Below are 24,687 nucleotides of genomic sequence, written 5' to 3'. Positions count from 1 at the left end.
AGTTTATATTAAAATTTCCCCAAGTAGCCTAAAATTGCTTTTATAGCTGTTTTGTTCACACCAAAAATCCAGTTAAGAATCAAAAATTGCATTTGAATGTTACATATTAAAAGAAAAGTCTCTTTTTATCTAAAATAGCATTCCCCATCCATAGTTTTTGTGTGTGACACCAATTCGTTAAGGAATAACCTAATTTTAAGCAATATGAACAAGATCTGAAAACAATATACTTCATAGAAACATGACTATTGAAGTAAAAAAGATTCTTTTGTTTTACATTATCCTCAACATATGTACTTCAATTTCTTCTCCATTTTAAGATTTATTTTTATCTTTCGTGTTTTTAAAAACAATTTATAAGGATGATGGGTAATATTGACACATACATGAAACAGAGGCTCACACATGACATAAAAGCATATTCCAGGGCATTTCTCTGACATACAAGCCCATGCTATGGGCACTATGTACATTATGGTGGATAGAATAGTTACCAGAATTAGTTTTAAGAAATTCTAAGCCAGTAAAACCTATCAACTTTAAAGATGCTGTTTTCATCTTTCAAGAAAATGTTATATTATCCTAAGCCATATATAGAAAAAGCAGACACTTGGATGATATTCTGGAGTCTTCAGTGCTTGTCAAAGAGAGGAAAACTTACTTTCCAGGAGAACTTTTATTTCTGCGGGAAACTTTTAGCAGATCACCAGGAAAATTCCAACAGAAAAGTCACCCTAACTTCCACAAAATTTTCATGAAATGAGAACCGTAGGTACACACAAGGAGGTATAAGTACCAGCCAATGGTGACAGTACAAACAGGGTGTGATGCATGGAGACCAGAGAAAAGCAGCAAATGTGGAGTACAGCTATGCCACAGCGTGGTGTCAAGTCACAGATAAGGTGACTGCAATAGAAGATTAAGAAAATGGTAATATGGAAATAAAAAGGATTTAGGTCGCTTATGTTTTAAATCATTAGCATTAGGAAAGAGAATCAGAAAGGAGAAAGGAAAGGAGATTGGACCCAAGTGAGATAATAAGATTACATGAAGGAAAGGGAATTCCAGGTGTTAATTGTAAACTGAAACAGAGGTAGAGTTCCCCCAGTTGAGAAAAGTTAATTAAAAGGGAGTTAAATTTTCAAAAGTGAAAAGTAGTTAAGGCTTGGAGTAAGACAGAAGATAATAAAAGCAATAGTGCTCTTCCAACCCTTTTGAACTGTCCAATAGGGTAGCCAGTAGCCACATGGTTATTTAAATTGATATTGAAATTAACATAAGTAAACTTCAGAATTCACTTCTTCCACAAAATAGCCACATTTCAGAGGATCAATAGTTACATAGAGCAAGTGGTTACCACATTGAACAGCTAGAGATAGAGAACATTTCCACATAGCCCACAGTTCTGTTGGATAGCACTGTTCTGAGAAGATTAAAATGAGTGAGAAAAGGTGGGGTTGTAGCTCAGTGGTAGAGCGCTCGCCTAGCACGTGTGAGGTACTGGGTTCCATCCTCAGCACCAGAAAATAAGTAAATAAATAAATAAAGTAATTGTGGCCATCTACAACTAAAGAAAAATATTTAAAAAAAATGAGTAAGAGAGCAGATTATGCTAAGTGAAGTTAGCCAATCCCTCAAAAACAAATATCGAATGTCCTCTCTGATATAAGGGGAGTGACTCAAAATGGGATAGGGAGGAAGAGCATGAGAAGAAGTTTACCACTAAATAGGAAAGAGAGATGGGAGGAAAAGGGAGGGAGAAGGGGAATTGCACGGAAGATGGAAGGAGACCCTCATTGTTATACAGAATACATGTATGATGATGTGAGGGGTAAAAAAAAAAGAAGTGTGTCACATTAGTTTGGGTAGAGAGAAGTATGGGAGGGGAGGGGAGGGAAGGGGGGATAGGAAGGGCAACAGAATAAAATAGACATTATTATTGCTGTATGTATATACGTGACTGTATGACCAATGTGATTCTGCAACCTGCACACTCAGAAAAATGAGAAATTATACCCCATCTGATTCAAATGTATGATATGTCAAGATCATTGTACTGTCAGGTGTAACTAAACAAATAAAAAAATGAGTAAGAGAGAAAGACAGGGGAAGAGGCAAAGGAAGAGGAGTTGAATTCCCTCTACCACTGTGATTACTGCCTTCAGCTCTCATGTGATCATCCAGATGCCACATCCCTTCTGCAGATCTCTGTTACAGAGGTTGCTTTCCTGAAAATTCTCTAGGTGGTTGGGATTGTTGGAGCAGGGTTTTGAGTTAGGGGTGGAGCCACAGCTGGGTTTAGGGAAGGGTAATTCATTGGATGAGGAAGGCCCGGGCATACCCTGGCATCATGCCCAGAATCCAAGATGGATAATGTTTTTGCTGTCACTGGAAGGGTGCAAGAGTAGGTCCTTTAGTTTCTGGTGCTCAGTGAGTCTTTTGTCATTCACAGTCAGACAATCCTACCACTAACACATTGCTCAGACTTAAATCATAGGTCAACGCTCACATTGTATTTTACTTGACTGATGAGAAATTTAGCCTGCCCACTCCTTTATTTTCTTTTATTTCATTTACATTGACCTAATCTTGTCATAAGCATTTTTATACATTGCAAGTAAACTTACGCAGCCTCTCTCCATCCCTCTGTGCTCTATGATGAATCACATGAAATTTCAAAACTCTGTCAAGTAACTTTGCCATACATCTGTAGTGAAATGACAGCATTCTGTAGACTGTCTGACTCTCAAAGATATCCTTTCTTTCTGGGACATTTCTAGTATCCTTTGACCTAATCGATATCTTGGGTAAGTCTGCTGTTCCAGACTGCCATTTCAAACTCTGAAGGGGTCCGGCATCTATAAGACTTCCTGCCACTGGACATTGTCAATTAACAAGTTCATATCACACCAATATGTTCCAGTGGAGCCCTGCAAGGGTCACTATTTATTTTCAAAACCCTCAGGACCGCATTCAGTTTTCCACCTGCATGTGTGGGCAGCCATATCCTTATGTTCTAATTGGCTCACTCTGTGGCTTCTTGGCTCTGTGCTTGGGAATCATCGCTGACTTTTAACCCACCTCACCTGAAGAACAGCTTTCTGTGTTTCCATTAGCATTTCAGGCGCTGAAACTTCCTTTAAAAAATTATCGATAGGATTTTAATTGGCAGTTTTTTTGTTTACTTTGAACCTAGATTATTGACATTTTAAATTTTGTGTCACTGCTTTTGAAAAAGAACAGAATCTGAAAGGAAGAAAATTACTTGGTGAAAGAAAAATATTCATTTAGGGAGAAAATGAAGGCTTACCTGGACTTCGACTGGTCACTTACAGGGATTTGTAACTTATGTAGAGGACCTAATAATTGTAAGTACCATAATAATAATTGTTAAGTACCATAGTTTTGCTTATTTGGATTAATGATTTAAAAAAAAAAACACTTTATACTAAACACAGGCAAATTTTCTGTCTCTTAAAAACTTAGAAAATAAACTATCTTCTCTAACATCTACTAAAATGGAAAGCTTATCATTTTCTACCCTGACCTGAGGGTTTGGCTCTGAACATGGGCTGGATAATTCTCTGAAAAATATGAACAGCCAAACTGTATCTGCCTTTTTAATACAGGGAGAAGCTAAAAAACTTGTAAATAAAGGCTAAGACTGGAAGCCCCTATCAATTGCACAACCCTCCTTATTTTTGGTCACTTTAAGTGCCTATCACTGAAAACTTTCAGGAGAGAAGTGAATATTCCTCTCCCCAGAGAGGGTTGCTTTTCAGCTGGAAGAAGGGTGTGTCCCTAAGCTTTTACCTGGGAGCAATGATGATCTTGTCAAGCATTTCAGTGAGACCAGCCCAAGTTTTTAGGGTGGGGATCCAGACTGGTTATACGTACCTGCAGTCCTTCTCCCAGAGGAAGGCAGAAACACCTCAAAGCCTGCATGTACGAACATCTACTGAGAAATTATTTTAATCAGACACCAGCTGAGTGGGAGAAAGAAAAAGAACAGAGAAGAACAAACAAAACTCCCTAGGTGTTGGATGTAAGAGATCCCAGCAGCAGCAATGGACTGGAATTCCTTCCGAACAGCTGCAGTACTATTCATTTTCCTGGTAAGTGGAATCTACAAAAAATATCCTCATCTTCATCCTCATCGCAAGCAAGTGAGAACTTTTTAGAAAATGTTATTTGGTGGCGCTTCTAACCTAAACCCATTAAAAGTTTATGTTAATGACCAGGTGATTTTATGAACTCGATTTTTAAATAGGGTTTCTCTATTTAATTGAAGACTCCAGATCACATTAATGCCTCAGTGTTCATTCATCATATCATATCACTGACATGGAAGTCATTGCTAAGACATGCTGGGAAAATACTGAACTTGGGAAATTCTTATCACTCCTTGGGTCACTGTACAAATTCTCATTGGCAGGTGGGCTTTTATATTAAGTATTGCAGGTGGGTCCTGACTTGCAACCTAAACATTTTTTTTATTCTTTTGGTATCTTTGGTGGCAGAGTCACTGTAATTTTTAAATTTAAAAATATAAGGTCCATATAAATTTAAATTATAGCAGTCAGTCTGTGATGGGCCTCACTAGCTCATGGACCAATTTGTCCTCAGGATTCACACTATGAATACCAGAAGCCCATGCTACTTATTATGATTTGATTTAAAACTTTTTAATCTTAAAAAAAAAACTGTCAGTTTAGGAGATTTGTAAATAACACAGTAGGCAAAGGCATGGCTATAATTAAGGGGTAAGTATAATTATCACTATGCTTATTCTTACTACTGAAAAGTTAGTAATGACTGATATAAAAGTTGTACATTTGATGGTCAATGATGTCAGGAAATGGTTTATCATTGCCCCCTTACCTGTTATTAGTTTTCTCTTTAGAGATGATAAATATTAAATACAACACCAATACCTTATATCAAAAAAGAAATTTCATTTTGTGCAACAATTTTAAAGTCATAGTCTGTCTCACCATAAGACTCATGGAATCCCATAAGGCAAGTGCCAGGTAAATCACCCTCCAGCTTTGGCAGGATGTGGTTCATATTTGTTTCTACTTGCCTAATTTTTGAACTGGAATGTTGGGTTTGTGTAATAACAAGGTAGATCTTAGATGCAAAGTATGCTGGTTAGTTTAAATTCCACTTATTAATGAAAAGAGGTCATAACAGTACATTAAGTTACCAATGAGCATCAGTAAACTGATAGCTTTAGTTTTTCAAGCTGCACTTCAAACATCACTACTCCTATGCCATAGACTTGTCAATGGATTGTCAGTTTCAGTTGATATCATAACTTGAGATATGGCCATGATCAATAAGCATTACCACTCTGTCATTTGACCTTAGGAATATTTGTGCATTGCCAAATAATCAAATACTTTTATTTTTAGTTTCACACAAATTCTTTTCATGTAAATTTGACTGATTAAAGTTTATTGTATAATTTTAAATGATTAGAGTTTTCAAAAGTTTATGTACTTTCACTGTCTATGATATCTGCCTGCTTCTTGATCTATATAATTATTTCTAATTAATTTTCATTCTATAAATTCCTTTAAGCAGCTATGTCCTAATTAATCATTCTTCAATAAAACATATCATTTTATAAAAATCATGTATTCTCAATGAGCTTTCTTTGGAGAGAGGTTTCTGATCATTTGTGCTTTAATTTCTGAGCTTGGATAACTTTGATTTTTGCAGATTGATTTTGGAGGAATGAGGAACATTTGGCCATATTTCATTTTGGAATCATTCACAAGTTTCTCATGTCTTCTGAAAAATATTTCTTGAGAAACTTATATTGTAATGACCTTAAATATCTTATTTTTCATATTGCCATCATAACATTTTTTGTAAAACATTTCACTTTCTAAGGCTTTGAAGGTCATAATTTATTTTTACTGCTGAGTTTACCAGATGGGTTTGGTAACTGCCCTTTGGAATCTCTGTCTTTTACTTTAAAATACTTCTTCCCTAAAGACAATCACCACTATAGCAAACTCTTTTGATTTCCTTTCTCTAGTCTCACTACAAATGTTTGCCTATACCAAAAAAAAAAAAAAAAAAGAAAAGAAAGAAAGAAAAAAAACTACATAAAGGCTTTATATTTTTTTCTGCTCAAATTCATAAATAAAAATCCATGTAGCAACATACTTGAACAATTGTGAAGATATTTAAGATATTTAAACTGTTAGTATCTATAATGCAAAGCCATTTGAGAGCTGGGTAACTGTCTGTTCATAGCATGTCGTATAGTCGGCTCGACATATGTGAAAGTTTTAGACCTTGTTCAATCTTTGAGTTGGGCCAGAGAGAGTAAAGCACAGGAGCTACTCTTAAAGTAGTCAAGGTTGTTTCAAGATTGTTCCAGTACTCAGACACGTCTTCTGGACAGATAATAGCCCACATCTGCTTTAACACTGAAAGCCAAAAACATTAACTGTTACACATTGATTTTTTCTTCTCCTTCTCCTTCTCTTTCACCTCTCCTTCCTCCATAAAATTAGCATTTAGAGTGGAGGAAATATTAGAATGCATGCTCTTTTGGCAATAGAACAATGTTACCTACGCACAAAATATAAGACATCTGGCCAGATGTGGTGGTGAATGCTTGTAATCTGAGGGATTTAGTAGGCTGAGGCAGGAAGATAACAAGTTTGAGGTCAGCCTGAGCAACTTAGCAAGACCCTGTCTCAAAAAGTACTCAAAATAAAGAAAAAAATAGAAAGGAAGAAAGGAAAAAGATCTACATGATTGCACTCAGACTAAAATACACTGAAAATTATATTCATTTTATTACCTGATTCATCAATGGATTTGAATCAAACATCCTAAGTTCCCTTAACTGTGTTCAGTGTCATATAAAGCAGGAGAGGGCTAAAAAACTAGTACAGACCGAGCAGACGAGCCGAAGAGAAGAGAGAACTCTGCTTTCTTGTGCACATATTATAGTTACATACATTATAGAGATCAGTATTTCAGTAAAATATTTTATAGAAAATGGAAGCAGTAGATCTGTTCATCTATTCAGTGAAACTCACAAATTGTATTTAATTGTAACCATTTCCATTGATACAGTGCTAGTGAATAAGAATTACTATTTCAATGCAGTTTCAGGATCAGCATCTTCTTTCACCTTTGCATAAACAGGAATGCCAATGGATCACCACTCAATTAGTGAGAATTGCTTCAGAGTAAAAGCATTCTGCCATCCTAAGGTTTTAAGTAATAGGAAAACTAAAGCACTAGGAATGCAAATTTATCAATCTGAAGACTTGACCCTGAGGGTCAAAATTCACATATTTGAAGAGTCTCGTGACTCTTAAAAAATGACATTTTTGTCTACATCCAGAACACTTCACCTCTGATAGCTCTTCACTCTGCTTTTATCAAGGACACTGTTGCTGAGTATCCTTGTGTCCTAATAGGCACTGCCTACTGTGTAAGCTGGAAGCCTGCTCTGCCTGGCATTGCAGTTTCATGATGCTCAGCCATCAATTGAGGGAACGCCCTCACAGAGTGCTGGATCATGCCACCCCCGCTGGTTATGCTTGGCATGCAAATTCTTTAATGGACTTAGACAGGTTGAAATTTTTTATAATGCCATTGGCAGCTGATCCATACTCTTAATTGGTCTAAGAGAACAATGCTCTGATGAGAAATCCCATCTCCACAAATTCAGAGCTGCCTGTTGTTTAGTAGGAGTCTACTTGACAATAAGTTATTTGAAGGCAGGTTCTGTGCCTGGTTCAGCTTTGTGTTCCTCATAATGCCTTGAACCTGTGCAAGATTGCTCAACAGGTATCTAATCACACTGAGCAGAGGGATTTTTGGATAGTTTTGTTTTTCTTTCCTCAAACATACCCTCCCAAAAATATCAAGGTATTAAACTTGGAAATAATCACTTTGGATTTTCCTAAAATTTTTATGACATAGTATTGCATTTTCTTGACATTTTTTCTAAGGCTTACCATAATATTTTTAGGATTTAGGCCCTTCTTAAGTCTTAAAGTAGCCTTGGATCCATAGAATACACATTCAAAACATGTTTGTCAAAGAAATGCACAAAAACTAATAAAAAAAAATGTGAGAAATCAACTGAGGTATTATCAACCTCAGATTGATATCCTTTGCTGGAGTAGTAAAAAAAAAAGAAAGACAAAGGGAGGTTTTTAAAAATAAGTAAATGATATTTTACCTTTGCTTTAAATTCATCCTTGTGACATACATAGCCATTAAATGCATTAAGATTTGATGCTTAACACGTTGATGCTCAAAATCATTACATGCAAGAGAGTTTCCTTATAAAATTACTTTCTCAGGTCTATTTTTTATTATATAAAAAATATACACTTCAATTTAAAAAAAAATGCTACAACTAACTGCAATTAAGGAATCATTAAAATTACCATGCAATTTTGCATCCTGTGGCTTTTTCAAAATAAATAAATGAATAGATTGGCTCCTAAAACAAAGATGAAAAGGGGAACTCACCGAAGATGTACTTTAGATGGATTAATCCATTAATTAATTAATTTTAGAATACAAGAGGCTTCAGTTCTCACATACAGATGAGGCAATCGAGGCACAGATTGACCATCCCTGTGCCTGTAACCAGGGGACAAGAAAGAGACTCTTAGGGGTTGCCCCATATTCCTCACTGAGTGAACTTCCATCACAGGCTCTCTAACATGGTTCCAGAATTATTTCCACCCATGCTACTCCCCTAATTGTCAGAAAACAACCTCAACCTTACTCCAGGGACAAGATCAGAGCAATGTCCTTCAGCCTACTTGGGCTAATCAATTCTTGTCTCCATTCTCCTTCTCCTCTCTGTCCTCTGTCTCTGAAGTCCTTTTTCTGCCTATTTCGTCCTCCTCCCTCCATCCTAACAACTTTATTAAGCATCTTCTGTTAGAATCTCTTTTATTTTAAGTCAAGATTTCCTTGTCTCCTTCCTCAACTTCAAAAATCCAGAGATCTCCCTTTTCCACCAAAATTTTCTGGATTCCTGTATCTAATCCTTTGGTTTTAGCTTTGTTTCCTTTTATCAACAAATTTCTTGGAAGAGCAGCCCTCTTTGTGTCTTCCTCCCCTCCTCTTTATTCCTTATCTTTTTCAACCCAGCAAATGCTTGTTCCATCTAGATGAAAGTGTTCTCTCTAAGATTACCGAAAATCTCAGGTCTTCAGGATTCACATTTTCACCCTTTTAAAATATCATCTGATGCCTATTTACACACCATCTGTCTCAATTTCCCCTTCCCTTGTGATCTGTTAAAATGCATTATATTTTCCTCCTGTTAATATGGCCACTCCTTCTCTGCTTCTTTATTTTTTGTTTGTTATACTTATTTCCAGTTATATAAATGTTGGAATTCCCTGCTCCCATCTCAGCCACAGACAACTTCTTTTCTGTACTCTTTACTTTAAGAATTGCAACTTCTCCCATGATTTCAACTATCCTGCCTGAGCACAGGAACTTCAAATCTAGGTATCCAGGCTGAGCTTTTGATCAAAGCGAGGATGCGTATTACAAATGGTTAAATGTCTTTACCTGGGCGTTTCTCTTCATCTCAATGTGTTCTATACAATCTGCTACTTCCTTGATTTCAGGCTCATTTTTTAAAATCACCATCATCTGAGATTCTTCCCTCTCTTGATTCCCCCATCTCTCAAGCTCTGTCAATTCTAGTATCTCCCTGCGTTGATAGTTCCCTGTCAATTCCTACTACCTCTGCTCAGGTTTAGCTTCTCCTTGCCTCTAGCCGAACTTGATATTGGAGACTCTCAACTGCTCACATACTGTAATTGCTGCCTCTTCCCATCACTTCTACCATCTGTTGTCTAAGTAATCTTTTAAGCTCACAATTTTTATCATGTCTTTCCCATGATCAAAACATACCTTCCTAATGAACAAAGGGAGATGATGTTAGAACTGGAAAGGTATGTAAGTTGGTCTTCCTCTTTTACAAATGAAACTAAAGCCCAGAGGATTTAGAAGCTTTTCTGACTCTCCCAGTGATTTTTTTTTTTTTGTCACTATTTTGCCTTTGAAAGTCCAAGAGTGACATTGTATCTGAGCTTATTCTAGACTCTGAGCAAAAGAAAATAAGCTTAGGTCAACCCACCACATTTTTAAGCAGACTTGGCAGTTTTTTAATTACCCATCCAATTGTGAGTCTGACACAATGGTGAAACCTGCTTGGTCTCCTGCCTAAGTTGCCTCTCGTGGGAAAAAGAATGACCCAGCTTCATAAAGTGGGAAAAGTCTCTTAGTCATCTGGGACATGGATCCAAAACAAACAGCAGACAGGACACCTCACCGCAGGAAGGGAAATGCAAAAACAGATAACAGATGTCTACACAGCTCTGTAACTATGAACAAAGGACTTCCAAACTGACAAATAAGGTATCCCACATCCCCGTTCCACAAACAGCAAAAAGGGAGAAGTACTTCACCTCTACAGGTAGTGAGAGTGCATTTGCACAAGCATCTTTTCAGTTTTGTACTCAAGACAGACTTTACAGATAACATCTCAGCTACATGTGCAAAACAATTAGGCCTTTGACTTTCCTTTTTTCCCTTTTACTACTGTTGTCATTGTTATTACAAGATGGCACAGCCTGTAATTCCAGCAGCTCAGGAGGCTGAGGCAGGAGGATCACAGGTTCGAAGCTAGCCTCAGTAATTTATGAGGCTATATGCAACCTATTGAGACCCTGTCTTAAAAAGAGTTGGGGATGTGGCTCAGTGCTTAAGAGCCCTTGGATTCAATCCCTGGCACCACAAAACAATCAAAAACTGTTTCTCATCCATGCAAGGATAATATATTAAATTATCAGACATTTTTGAGTTCTCTAAGGTGTTATATCAATTCTGTATAATACGTTTTGAGGGAACATATCATTTATTGTAAAACCCCCAAGCACAAGTTTAAGCTGAAATTTATTGGGTCATATGTAGCCATAAGTTAATAGCCACGCCCCAATTTCCTCATCCATTAAATGAAGATAATACGGATAGTGACTACACGGACTTACTGAAAAGATTAAGTACATAGCTAGCAAATCACTGGAGGGAGAACAGAAGGGAAAGAGAAGGTCCTGGGGAACTAGATTGATCAAATTATGTTATGCATATATACAAATATGGCATAATGAATCCCACTATTATACATAATTATAATGCAACAATAAAAATAAAACAAAATAAATTTTTAAAATGCTTCCCATTAGCTTTGATATGAAGCCCCTCCCAAAAAGATTAAATGCATAGATTCCTCTAAACATATTGTCTAGTACTTAGTTATCATTCAGTTAATCGTTAACAGTGATAATTATGATTAATACTACATCATGGGTAAATAATTCTCTTTTTACACTACTCATATTAACTATAAATACATGTTTTCTTGAATTATCAATCATGACAATTTTAAAAAATTGGTACTTGGAGACTGGCATTTTACATTTTCTTTAATAGTGAAGTTAAAAACAAACTATCAAAAGAATTTTACCATACTTAAAAATTACTATTATTATTATTTTAAAAATGCAACCGGTAATTTTCTTATATCACTGATGCAGACAATGTCTGATTGTGAAAACAATTTTCATTCTTTGCAATTCTGGAAAAAACTCAATTAGATGTTGAACATGTCTTATTAAGGAAGTACACCATCTTTAATTAATTCCAAGTGCAATCTAAAACCTAATAAATGCAAACTAGCCATCAAAACCATGGTTTAAGCAATATTTAAACAAACATATGGACACATCAGAATTGAAGTGTGTATGTCTTATATTTTACAAAACACTTGTGGTTTTTAGGGGAAAAAATAAGTTAAATTATACTGATGTTTCACTACTGATCACGTGTAAAGATCATGGCCAGAGCTTAAACTAGGCAGAAATCTGGCCAGCATACTTGTTTGACCAGAGAAATTGCAAAAGAAAAGATTAATGAATGCTTCATCTGTAGCAATTTATACACTCCTGTATTTTCCTCTCCTTGCTATAGAAGATTGCATTTATAGCATCTATTTCAGTTTTAATGTTAACAATAAAACATCAAATATGAACTCATTTTACATATAGGAAATTATTTGCTTTTATTTCAAAATTTTTATTTTTATTTTTCAAAGCGGGCAGGAGAGTTGTCTTCTTAAAATTTCCAAAAAGACTAGAAAACCTTCCATCTAGAACTGGAATATAAAGGAAGAATTACTATGAAGTTTTCTAGACAGCTCTCTCCTTCACTTTGAACAATTTTGTTTTTCTATTTCCATTTGTAGCATGTCAAATCTTGCAACCACAGCCCCAAGTTCTAGTACAGGACTTACCATTGACTATCACTGCATAATATCAGAATATCTCCAGCTCTTCAGAAACAGGATTTATTAAGAAAACTGATTTTCCAACCCTGGTTTCTCATGGGATCTTGCTTCAAAAATGTGATTGGGAGTATCTACATAGCTTAGAATGAAAAAAAGATTTTTAAAAAGTAATAAAAAGAAAAGCAAAGTGAAAAGTAAAAACAGGAAGAATTCTTAGGTTCTTACCAGACCCCAGAGCCAAACCACATCCATCAGCTATTCAGACTGATGAATAATTCTAATAACTCACAAGACTATTGTTTGATTTTTTAACGATGGGATAACATGAATTTTATAACATTCAATTAAAAATCGACTATTGTAATTATCTTTTTTTTCCATAGGTGGTGGTGGAAGTTAACAGTGAATTTCGAATCCAGGTAATTTCCCTCAAATCCATTGAAAAATGATTTTTGATTAAAAAAGAAAATAAAAATATTTGTAACAGAATTTTTTCCAAAGAAAATTCATTCTAATATGTAAAGTTAATCTAAACCAGGTGTGGTAGTACATGCCTATAATCCCACAGACTCAGGAGGCTAAAGCAGGAGGATCATGTGTTCAAGGTCAGCCTCAGTAACTTAGTGAGGCTCTATCTCGAAATAAAAATAAATTCAAAAATAAATCAAGTTAATGTAATGCTGAAGTTAATAGAATACCAAAATTACCAGCTTCCCCAATTAAACATCCTTTCTTTTTAACATTATAATTTCCCCCTCCTCCAAAACCTCCAGTGAAATATGAACTATAAATAATGGATACTATTACTTTGTCCTCCCTATTCAAGGTTAGAGATTATAATACTAAAAATGGCACCATCAAGTGGAATTCTATCAGAAGGCAGAAACGTGAATGGATCAAGTTTGCTGCAGCCTGCCGTGAAGGTGAAGACAACTCCAAGAGAAACCCAATTGCTAAGGTAACTGTCAGCCCCGAAACCAAAGCTGAAAATCAAAATGGATGGTGTTCAGGTTTCAAAAGAAGTTGTCTTTTGAATGTGTGGCGAGCAATCTCATTGATAAGTATGACAGAGAACTAGAATCATTCAAATTGTGAAAACCGAAGTTCCTAAAAGGATAGATTAACAAATTTGAGTACTTAAATGAACAATTAAGACTTGACTCACCTCGCTGGCAAAATTAACATATGTGCCACCCAGGAGTCTAAATGGGAAAAAAAAAATACTGTGATTTGAAGAATTTAGTGTTTGTCACACTCACAGGAACCACTTCAGCATGTGCTTTTTCTGCTTCATAATCTATCAGAATTGAATTCCTAATTTTGTGCTTATTTAGGAACATCCACAGGTGCCTCTTTTGTGCTATATTTTTTCTTTGATTTTCCTTCATCTTCCTCTCTGCACACACATACACAACCACAATCAGAAATGTGTCTGCACACACAGATATATAGGTTCATGCACAGATACACACAAATATGCACACCCATTCACACAGATATACACAGACTTCCTGTATGATTTGTTTGCTGGCATACAATGCTTTATTTCAAAGAAAGAGTTCTGATTTCTAAAAACATTTATTTGAGCAGCCTCCTTCTTTATCTGCTAATGCATCCTCTACAATTTCAGAATTAAAATCTCTAAGTAACTTGATACCTACATAAATGCACTTAAAACTTTCTTTTTAAACCTTACATTTTTTTTTAGTTTTTGAATACTGACCATCAAAGTTATGCAATGAGAGCACCATGAACTCCTGACAGAACAAGAAGCTCTCTCCTTCAGATCCAGAGCTCACAAAGCTTGAAAATGACACAAATTCAAATTATGAATTCAATTATGTTGAATGAATGACAAGTGCAGAGATTTAGATTTATTGGGGTGATATTTTTACCTTTTTGGTCTTAGTAGAAATAGAAATTGAATTTGTTTTACTGATTGTTGGTTACCATTAAAAATACTACCATTATTATTGAAAATAAAGTTAAGTATTACACTTAACTCAAGGAAAATAACTCTATGTTTTCAACATTTTCCAAATGATGACAGGGACCACACATTCAACAATTCTCAAGAAAGATAGCTGTCACATATCCAATATAGAACCCTTTACTTGCTCCCTGTAATATTTTCACTTGTGTTCTTTGTGCAGATTCATTCAGATTGTGCTGCCAACCAGCAAGTTACATACCGCATCTCTGGAGTAGGAATTGATCAACCACCTTATGGAATCTTCATTATTAACCAAAAAACTGGTGAAATTAATATAACATCCATAGTCGATCGAGAGGTCACTCCTTATTTCATTGTAAGTGGGTTTTATCTAATGAATGTGTGTGTGTGTGTGTGTGTGTGTGTGTGTGTGTGTGTGTATGTTCAGGTCTAAATTGTTCATGGAAATTTTCAAACTCAGATCGATGCTTGACTTGATATCAAGAGTCTCAATATCCAATAAATAAAGAGAAATTAAGAGAGAAAGGAATTCACTTAAGCGTTAGCAAAAATACCAGTGTCTACTCAGCCCCTGTGGCAAACTAGAATATTTATTTGAAGGAACAAGTATCTAACTTTTACTCCTTTTTAAAATAATTCAGTTGAAAATGTTGGTTCTTTTCCATTCCAATGCCACTACTGAAGGATTCTGTTCTGATACTATTAATTTATTAATATTAAATATGAATTTATAATCAAATGTGTTACAATTTGATTATGAATTCACCTTGCTCAAATGCACCTGAGCTCTAAATGAGCCTTGGAAATTCTTTCATCCTTACCTGGATTGCCCTCCATTTCTTGCAGGAGCTGTCGTGAGCTTCAGCACCTCTCTCTTCAAACCTTCAACTTCATTTCCCCCTAAGCAGTTGACTCTGAGACCAGCTTAAAAAGGCTGGGGCCACCCAACACAAATTCCCACAATTAATTCTCTCTCCTCCAGATCAGAAAAGTTCTTCATTAAATCCAAAAGCAGAGTCAAGTCTCTGTTTTTCCCCACGCCTAAGCCAAGATATTCCCATTGTTCCATAATTGCCTCTTTCTTCAAGAGCCTTATTCCATCAACTTTTTTTTTTCATTTATCTTTTGCTTGTCCCATTGGCTGCTTCCATTTATATCTATCATTATAGTCAACACCTATTAATACTTACAGTAAAAAAAAATTTAAATAAACTCTTCTTTGATTTTGTAATCTCATCTCTTAAAATATCAGCAATTCATATCCAAAAAAGGCCTTCAAATAGCAATCTGCACTTGCTGATCTCACTCATATGGCTTAGTCCTATGACTACTCTAATTCCATATCTGCCTTCAATTCCAAAACTGCATTCCTGCCTTTTCTTCCACAGTGTATCCCCACAAACTCCAAATCAGCCAACTAATGTATCAGTTTTTCTTGACACACAATCCCCATTTATACAAAATGTATCACATATATGAAATAGTAAATATCAGACTTATGCACATTGCAGATAATAATAATGCAAACACCCCCACAGTGGCTCCTAACTTTAGAATGCTACATTTCAGAACATGTCATTCAGGGAGACTTTAATCCATGTTCTTGGGCCATAGTCATTCATATATGGTTCAGAAAAAAAATATTTTCTTATTGCTGAAAAAAGGCCTACTATACATTTCTTCAAAGTTCCCATGTGACTCTTCTTTACCATGTGATCAACCCCACTCCCAATCGCTCCTGTTCCTAATTTTAAACACAGCATTCGCATCACTACTTTTCTTCCTTTCTAAGAATCTCTTTGTTTGGAACACTTGCCAATTCCCAGCTCCATCTGTTGAAACTCTCTTCCAAGATCTACCTCAATCATCACATTCTTCTACAAGTCATAGTATTTTTGTCCTTCCTTTATATATCTTATCATATTGCCTTCTCTTAATTATCATTTTGTGTTCATGTTCACCTTCTCTGTTGATTATATAAGTGTGCCTATATCTAGTATAAAATGATGGTAATAATATGTCTTATCTTTTAATTTCCGACAGTACCTAGTATCAAGCCCCCCGAAAAAAGTCAGAACTTAATACGTATGTCTTTCACCATATAATTATTCTTCTTTTCTCTCTCCTAGATCTATTGCCGAGCTCTCAATTCAATGGGCCAAGATTTGGAGAGACCTCTTGAGCTTAGAGTCAGGGTTTTGGATATAAATGACAATCCTCCAGTGTTTTCCATGTCTACATTTGTAGGACAAATAGAAGAAAATTCTAATGCAAGTAAGTAGTCTACTTTATTAAAGTAAACAAGAACATATTGGCTTCCAGATCACTCTTTACTTCCAGGCAACTACAGACTAAACTGCATCAAGGTAAACATGGCGGATTTTAGAGACAGCCCATAGAAAAGCATTCTGAACAGAAAGGCTTTCCCTTCAACTACAGAAGTAGCTCCAGTCTATCATCTACAAGAAGCAGCTCCAAGGCAATGAGGAGGAGTTATTTATGTGACTCATACACTGGCTCTGTAGAAGATTCCTAACAAATTCCAAGAACATTTTCCAAAGTGGTGGCAGCGGCATAGGGATGAACATTTAGTCTCCCAACCTGGCTGTGTTGAAGGGCAGTCTCACCCCTCTGATCATCATGTTTCTTTTTAAGTTAGATATTTAAGTTAGAGCACTTACCTGAAGGACTTTGACAGTCTCAAGGAGCCATTGTCTCTTTGTGGATCATTGTTTAGGGCAGTGTTTAGCTGCCAAATACATAAGGTACCTAAGTATGTTAGCTGTTTATCATGCCATTAAAGGGTGGCCTAAACACATGAACAGATAAGGTTGTTCCTTTGAAGTCAAAACTTCAATTTACATAGGAACTTTTAATCTTTAAATAGTATAACTTCTTATAAATTCTATAAGTCCTCACATTCTACTTTTATTCATTTAAATACTATATCTATACTTTGAATTTTTAAAATTCAAATAAATTTAAAATGGAAATGGGAATCTATTTTTTCTTCTCCCTAGTATCATTCTTTGGAGGCAACTTTAACATCTGTACTAGGTACATGTTTTGTAATTATATAAACATAAATAAACATGCTTTTGGACATAAGTAGTAACCTTATACATACTAATCCATGCAATTTTATTTAGATATATTTTGAACATATTTCCATATCAGGCCATCTTTCCTGATTTCTTCACTTATTTCAATAGTTGCACTGGATATCACATTATATACATATAATTAGTTAATTACCTACATTTTTTAAACTATGCTAAACATTTTTTAAACTATGCTAAAATGAAGAAAGGGAGAAAGAAAAGAAGGGAGAGAGATGGGAAGAAATGCCCTGCTTTACTTGTAGAAAAACTTTTTTGAAACAGTTTGGAAGGTAGAAAAGAATTCTAGATTATAAATGAATACTTGCAGCTTTTCATAGTCTATAGCACCTTTCATTAAAACCACTCATAAGGCCCGGTGCAGTGGCGCATATCTGTAATCTCAGCGGCTCAGGAGGCTGAGGCAAGAGGATCGAGAGCGAGTTCAAAGCCAGCCCCAGCAATTTAGCAAGGCCCGAAGCAACTCAGTGAGACCCTGTCTCTAAATAAAATACAAAATAGGGCTAGGGATGTGGCTCTGTGGTTGAGTGTCCCTGATTTCAATCCCTGGTATACCCCCATCCCCCCAAAAAAACACTCCTAATATCAATGGAAAAGATAAGAGACAGGACAGGACTACATGGAGTTAAATGAACATTTCTTTAAATCTACTAGTTATTCAGCACTTAACTGAGAACAGCCCCAAACAATAATAATATATATTTAATAAAAGTGAATATCCAATAGGAACTTCATTAGCTATTTAAATCTTGTCTGATCTCAACAAAAATATATTACCATCATCTCTATTTACAGCTGTGGAAACTTAGGACCAGATGATTTAGTTGCAAAGTGTGAAAGTCAGGAAAAAGTTGATTGGGTCTTAATATCATTTTGTTTCACCTAAACAAAACATCCTAAAGAAGAAGAAGTTGTACTAAAATAAGAAATGGAAATCCAGAATAATACACTTCCTTTGTTTGCTAGCTTCAGGAATGTCTGAGCTTCTAGTAAAATGTGATCTCTTATTAAGACAAGGGCAAAGAAAGGCGCTAAGGTATTGTTGTGTTGAAGCAGTAGAAAGGGAAGATACTAAGATTTATGGAACAACTAACACACTGTTGGGTAGGTAACATACTATACGGTAGCAAAAATGTAAATTGTCTCTTTGCAATCTATTTTCCTTCATTTCTAGATACACTGGTGATGAGACTCAATGCTACTGATGCAGATGAACCAAACAATTTGAACTCAAAAATAGCCTTCAAGATCATAAGACAGGAACCTTCTGATTCACCGATGTTTATCATCAACAGATACACTGGAGAAATTCGAACAATGAACAATTTTCTAGACAGAGAGGTAATTCTTTTTCCTCAAATGGGTGTTTAGTCAAAGGAACTGATTCTAAAAACAAGAATACTTAAGAGAGAGAGAAAGAAAACAATGTTTTGAAGTTATTAGTTATATAATCATCTCTCATAATGGTAACAAGAAAATATGTAAATTGAAAAAAGTATGGATTATTCAATGACATTTTATTCCAACATCTTTCATTTCATCAATTGATTAGGATTTGCCTTAATTTAAGAAAAATGTATTGTAAACGGACATAAAATTTGCGTAGAGATAAAAGCGCCATTAAAAAATAAAATGTGTGCTCTTTAATGAAATAAGAATAAGAAACACTTGCTGTTGGTCCCATGTTGGTGAGTCACAGTGCATATGATCATGGTAGAGGCTCCAAGAATATAATATTGAGACAAAGAAGCCAGCTTGTTTCTTTAACCTAGCACAATTTGAATTCTTTGGAAGCAGTACTCTAATCCCCCACCCCACCCCACCTTCCTCCCTCCATCTCTTTCTTTTTTCCTTCCATGTAACATCTACTGGCAGCCCACCTACTGGTTTACTTTCAGAACTGGATCACAGGGTCAAAATAACAGATAGGAATTAAATAACACCCAAACCAATCATTGATTTACAAATAATGACTCGTAATTGTTAACAGAGTAGAATCGAGTAGAATCACCCTTGCATGACTTACATTGTATCATGTGGTGCAATGTTTTAATTTTAAAATACCTATTTTTTTATTTTTTAAGAAATACAGTCTTTAAATAGAATGTATCAAATCTGCATATGCATTAGGGATACAAATGAGGATGTTTTATCTTCTAATTGAAGCATAATTAAATTTAATTTTAATTATTATAGCTATTTCAAAATGACAATCTCCCTACTAATGACTCTTAAGTTTAGGATAAATTAGATTATTTTCAGATTTTTAAAAAATGCTATCAGTTTCTAGGTTACCAAAATCTCCTTTTTTACACATTTGAAAATGATCAGTAATAGAAATTGATTATTTAGCTCTTCAAACTTTCTGAAGCACCCCAGTGAGAATCCTTTAATATCAAAATAGCTATAATGGTAAAGAGCTTTAAGAAAGGAGTGTCAGACATTAAGAAGATATCATGAAGAGATATCAAGATGTCTTTAACAATGAATACCTTAAAGTTACACCCAAATTTGTAATTAAAAAAAAAATTTGTAGCTTTTACCAACTTTTAAAAATGTAAACACCATTGCATAGGACCAAGTATAGATACATCATCAGTAACTCCAGTGCCACAACTTTTCACCTCCCCAAAATACAAACTGTTTCTCTCCCTTTATTTTTCTCACCTATTCAAGGGCTGATGTATGGAATTTTCGTGTCTTAAATCTTTGGTAAACATTGGTCTGATCTTTCTCCTCTTGATCATTCTGGTCTGTTTCATCATTTATCAACTTTTTCCATCTCTGGACCTGTTATGATTAAAAAGACACAAGATCTTTAAAAAAGTGTCGCTTCTTTTAAATAATGCTGAGAATATAAGTGGCCACTTCCATATTGGCTCATGTGAGACTGGTGGATTTTTCAACAGTCTGTGTTATCCCTCTCTCTATCATAGACTTCTGTAAATGCTGAGTCAATCTTTTAGAAAAACTTTACATAAGACAGAGTAAAGACTCTATGTCAAGTGTGATATTGTTTGTAATGTGTACTTTTAGCAATATGGCCAGTATTCTCTTGCTGTGAGAGGCTCAGACAGAGATGGTGGGGCAGACGGCATGTCAGCAGAGTGTGAATGCAATATTAAAATCCTGGATGTCAACGATAACATTCCATATATGGAGATGTCTTCGGTAAGTACTTGTTCTTTCAATTTTTAATCTAATAATTTAAAATCAGTATATTTTAAATTTTGCACAATTATATTTACAGATATATGTGTAATAACATAATTGAAATGTAGACACACTTTTTGTATTTGTTTATACAATAGGAAAAAATAGATTTAAACAATGAAAAATAAAATTATAACATAATTTTTAAATAATGAATAATATTAAAACATCAATACAAGCCTAGTACAGTTCTTCTCTCATAGTTTGTGTTTTTGTTTTTCCCCCCACTTCTTGTTTTAGTACTCTGTACGTATCGAAGAAAACGCTCTACATTCAGACCTGCTCCAGATTAGAGTAATTGATTTGGATGAAGAATACACAGCTAACTGGATGGCAGTAATTTTTTTTATCTCTGGAAATGAAGGAAATTGGTTTGAAATAGAAATGAATGAAAGAACCAATGTAGGAATTCTAAAGGTTGTCAAGGTATAGTGCAATTATCCTATTTATTTTGTTTTCTTGATCTTTTTCAAAATATTGTTTAAAATGACAATAACATTTTACACACTTGAGTTAGTGAAAGAATAAGAATTACTTTGCTTTAAAATTATAAATGATTTAAATTTTTTTAATATGAAATTTTTCTGCTTACAATATTTCAGAAAAACAGGCATTGAACTTTAACTTGAAGTTATGTTTAGCAATACAGTACTCCCAAAAGATAATATGAATTGAAAGCATTTTTAAAGGAAAATCTTATTTTACACTTTCAACAAAGTATGATTAATATTTAATATTAATCTTTTCAGAATGTTTTAAATGCAGATTTAACGGGCTCAAAAAATGTGCCCATGCTCAACCTTCTAAGTCAATTATTGTATGCCAAGAATATTCACCATGTAAATTAAAATTTGTTGATTCCTCTCATGCATTTTTATAAAATTAAAATTAAATTATTGGGATTACAAAATTGTCATAATCCCATCTTTCTGTGGCTGCTGACCAAGGCTGTTAGAAACATAAATATTTGGTCCAGTGTTCTCTTATTTCCCAACCCCTCATATTAATGATCTACCACATTCACCTGCAGTAAAATTTTCTCTGAGATACAAGAAAAAATAGATATTTGACTTGTAAGGAGCTGATAGTGAAGGTTTCACCTTGTGCTATAAGAGTAATAAGATTTAATATCTGAAATATGCACTAGCTTTGCTTTATCTCTCACAGCATCCTTGCAAATTAGATTATATTAGACCCATATTGCAGGTAAAGAGATTAAGGCTCAGGTAGACTATGTAACTTCCTCAAGTTCTCATAGTTGGTAAGTGGTACAGCCAATTTTCAAACCTAGGTTTTTCTAGCTATGAAATTCATATTCTTAGCCAAGCGCAGTGCCATACACCTGTAACCCAGGGCACAGGAGGCTGAGACAGAAGGATCACAAGTTCAAAGCCACCTCAGTAACTTAGTGAGGTCCTAAGCAACTTAGCAAGACCCTGTCTCAAAAAATAAAAAGGGCTGGGGATATGGCACAGTGGTTAAGTGCCCCTGGATTCAAGCTCCAGCACCAAAAATAAAAAATAAAAAGAAATTCACATTCTTTCCATAATACTATGAGCAATTCAATATTATGGAAATTGGATCCTCGTCTATTGTACCATAAACTAATATGTTACTTTAAAAATTTATTCATCATATTTTTTCATATCTCTATCCAGAATACAGTATAATAATTGTTTTCTCAAACATAATATCATATATACTAAATATTTTGTCATAATTATGTTGAGATAATTATGTATGTCATGTACACATACATATATGCTATTATAGCTACTCTTTAAATTGCTATTAAGACCAAAATTCAAAATTTTAGCTAAACAGGAGAGATCAGTGTGTGAATCTCTGTTTTTATCTAAATTACTCTCATGCAAAAATTCTGAAAAATATCGTTTTATTTGGTACATAGGGACATAATGACATAGTTGTTTTGTAGATTTTATGAGCTGTGGATTTTGACAGCACTTTTCATAATGAAATTCACTACTTGATTATTTTACAATACAAAATTAATTTTTTTAGAATATGTTGGAGAAAAATATGAATTTTATCATATAATAAATATGAATATTATAGTCCAGTACCCGACATACTCAAAAAGTCACATTTGCAGAAGTAAAATTTCTTCTAAATAATTCTTTATGGTTGAAACTTGTGTAATGATCAAATCTCCAATATAGTTGACCCATACTTTGTTATGAATAAAAACATAAAATGATGAAAGCTGATATAAATTATCTTTGCACTATAAGATACATGATTTTGACCATCTGTATTATTTTAAGTTTTTAATTTATTGAATGAGTAGAGTTCATGCCATACATTGGCAATTTTTTCAACAATGGATGTAGGACAACTAGACTTCTTCTTACTATGTTTGCATGTATTTTTTACATTGAATTAAAGACAAAGAAAGTAAGAATAGATTTGGTTTTGCATGCATTTGTATTTAATGATGGAAAGAAATCACTTTTATTATTCTCAAAGAACTTCTCTTTCTTCTGACATTTTTAATAAAAAGGGCATTTTTTTATTATAATAAAACAATTTTACTCTGTATTTCCAGCCCTGAAATGTTTTCTTATGGTAAAACTATTTCACTCTGTATTTTCTAGCCCTTAGATTATGAAGAAATGAAGAATCTGCAACTTAGCATTGGAGTTAGAAATAAAGCTGAATTTCATCATTCAATTATGTCTCAATATAAACTCACAGCAACTGCAATCTCTGTGGTTGTGTTAAATGTAGTGGAAGGCTCAGTGTTCCGCCCTGGTTCAAAGACATTTGCAGTAACAAGTAATATGGGAGCAAATCATAAAGTAGGAGAGTTCATAGCTACTGACCTGGACACAGGTTCAGCTTCAACAACTGTTAGGTAAGAATGACATTTTCCAATTAATTTTTATCAAATATTGAACATAAGTACATATGTTATTTTTAATTTTTTTAAGTATCTGAATTAAAATATTTTCATTATTTTAAAACCGTCATTCAATTGCAAAAAGTACTAACTGCTGATTTGTTACTTGGGATATTTAAGAAAATATAAAAATTTGTGCAAAATGTACTATGTGAAACTGTGAAGATAAGTGGCAATAATATATCTGAAAAGTTCTTATATGCCTGTGTTTATATATCTCATTAATCAATTAGCTAATTACCATAGGCGTTGGTTTTCCACAGTACCCCAATCTCACCTTAGATCCTGGGAAGATTTTATGAAACTGATTTTCACATTACAAAATTTCTCAGCTTGAAATAAATTAGATTTAGTTAGCCCATTTTGACTATTTTCTTCACTTTTACCAGCATTAAATGCTAGTCAATAACTTTGATACAAAACATTAGTTATATTAAGGAAAAATGTGCTATATTATAAAGACTTTAAGAACTCTCTATGACAAAAAGTGCTAACTACTGAATCGTCGCTTAAAGTATTTGATATAAGAAAATATAAAGTTTAAGCCAGGTGTGGTAGTACATGCCTGTAATCCCAGCAACTCAGGAGACTGACACAGGAGGATAGCAAGTGCAATTTGAGACCCTGTCTCAAAATTTAAAAAATCAAAAGAACTGGGGTATGTGTCTCAGTGGTAAAGCACCCCTGGGTTTAATCTCCAGTACCAAAAAAAAAAGTAAATAAATAAATAAATAAGGAAAGAAAAAATGAAAAGAAAGTATAAAGTTTAAGAACTCTTCTACTTAATCACACACACACACACACACACACACAAAAACTGTGCATGTATTTGCACATGTGACTATGATCAGGAAGAGTGGAGAAAAGACCTTATTAAGGTGTATTAAGAGTTCTTTCCTGTGTTCTCCTCACACATGTGAGCACTTGTGTCCTCGACCTCATCACTCTGGACCACCATTGCTGATCACCTTTCTCATACCCCTCAGGAGTAAATCCACTGACAGATGCATCCTCCCCTCTTCTGAAGGTTCTGTCCTTAAAGCTTAGCACAATGCCTGAGACAGGGAGTTATATAACCGGTGTTTGTTTCACAAGTATGTCAATGGGGAGAACACTGAGG

At 34.5% G+C, this 24,687-nt stretch overlaps 1 protein-coding gene across 1 annotated transcript in view; it reads left to right on the top strand.

Moving 5' to 3' along the window:
• The first annotated feature begins 4,067 nt into the window (after window positions 1-4,067).
• The window catches only part of Dsg1 (desmoglein 1), a 32,640-nt gene continuing 12,020 nt past the window's right edge, over window positions 4,068-24,687 (top strand). The window contains exons 1-9 of the mRNA XM_027935722.2: window positions 4,068-4,115; window positions 12,745-12,780; window positions 13,188-13,319; window positions 14,515-14,670; window positions 16,445-16,589; window positions 18,609-18,775; window positions 20,471-20,605; window positions 20,888-21,073; window positions 23,263-23,522. Of these exons, the coding sequence (XP_027791523.2) occupies window positions 4,068-4,115; window positions 12,745-12,780; window positions 13,188-13,319; window positions 14,515-14,670; window positions 16,445-16,589; window positions 18,609-18,775; window positions 20,471-20,605; window positions 20,888-21,073; window positions 23,263-23,522 (1,265 nt within the window). The remainder of the gene's footprint in view (window positions 4,116-12,744; window positions 12,781-13,187; window positions 13,320-14,514; window positions 14,671-16,444; window positions 16,590-18,608; window positions 18,776-20,470; window positions 20,606-20,887; window positions 21,074-23,262; window positions 23,523-24,687) is intronic.

This window comes from Marmota flaviventris, chromosome 16, assembly GCF_047511675.1.
Source record: "Marmota flaviventris isolate mMarFla1 chromosome 16, mMarFla1.hap1, whole genome shotgun sequence".
In the NCBI taxonomy this organism is placed as follows: domain Eukaryota; kingdom Metazoa; phylum Chordata; class Mammalia; order Rodentia; family Sciuridae; genus Marmota; species Marmota flaviventris.
The sequence above is the reverse complement of the archived record's forward strand: the minus strand, read 5'-3'. Positions and strand labels throughout refer to the sequence as shown.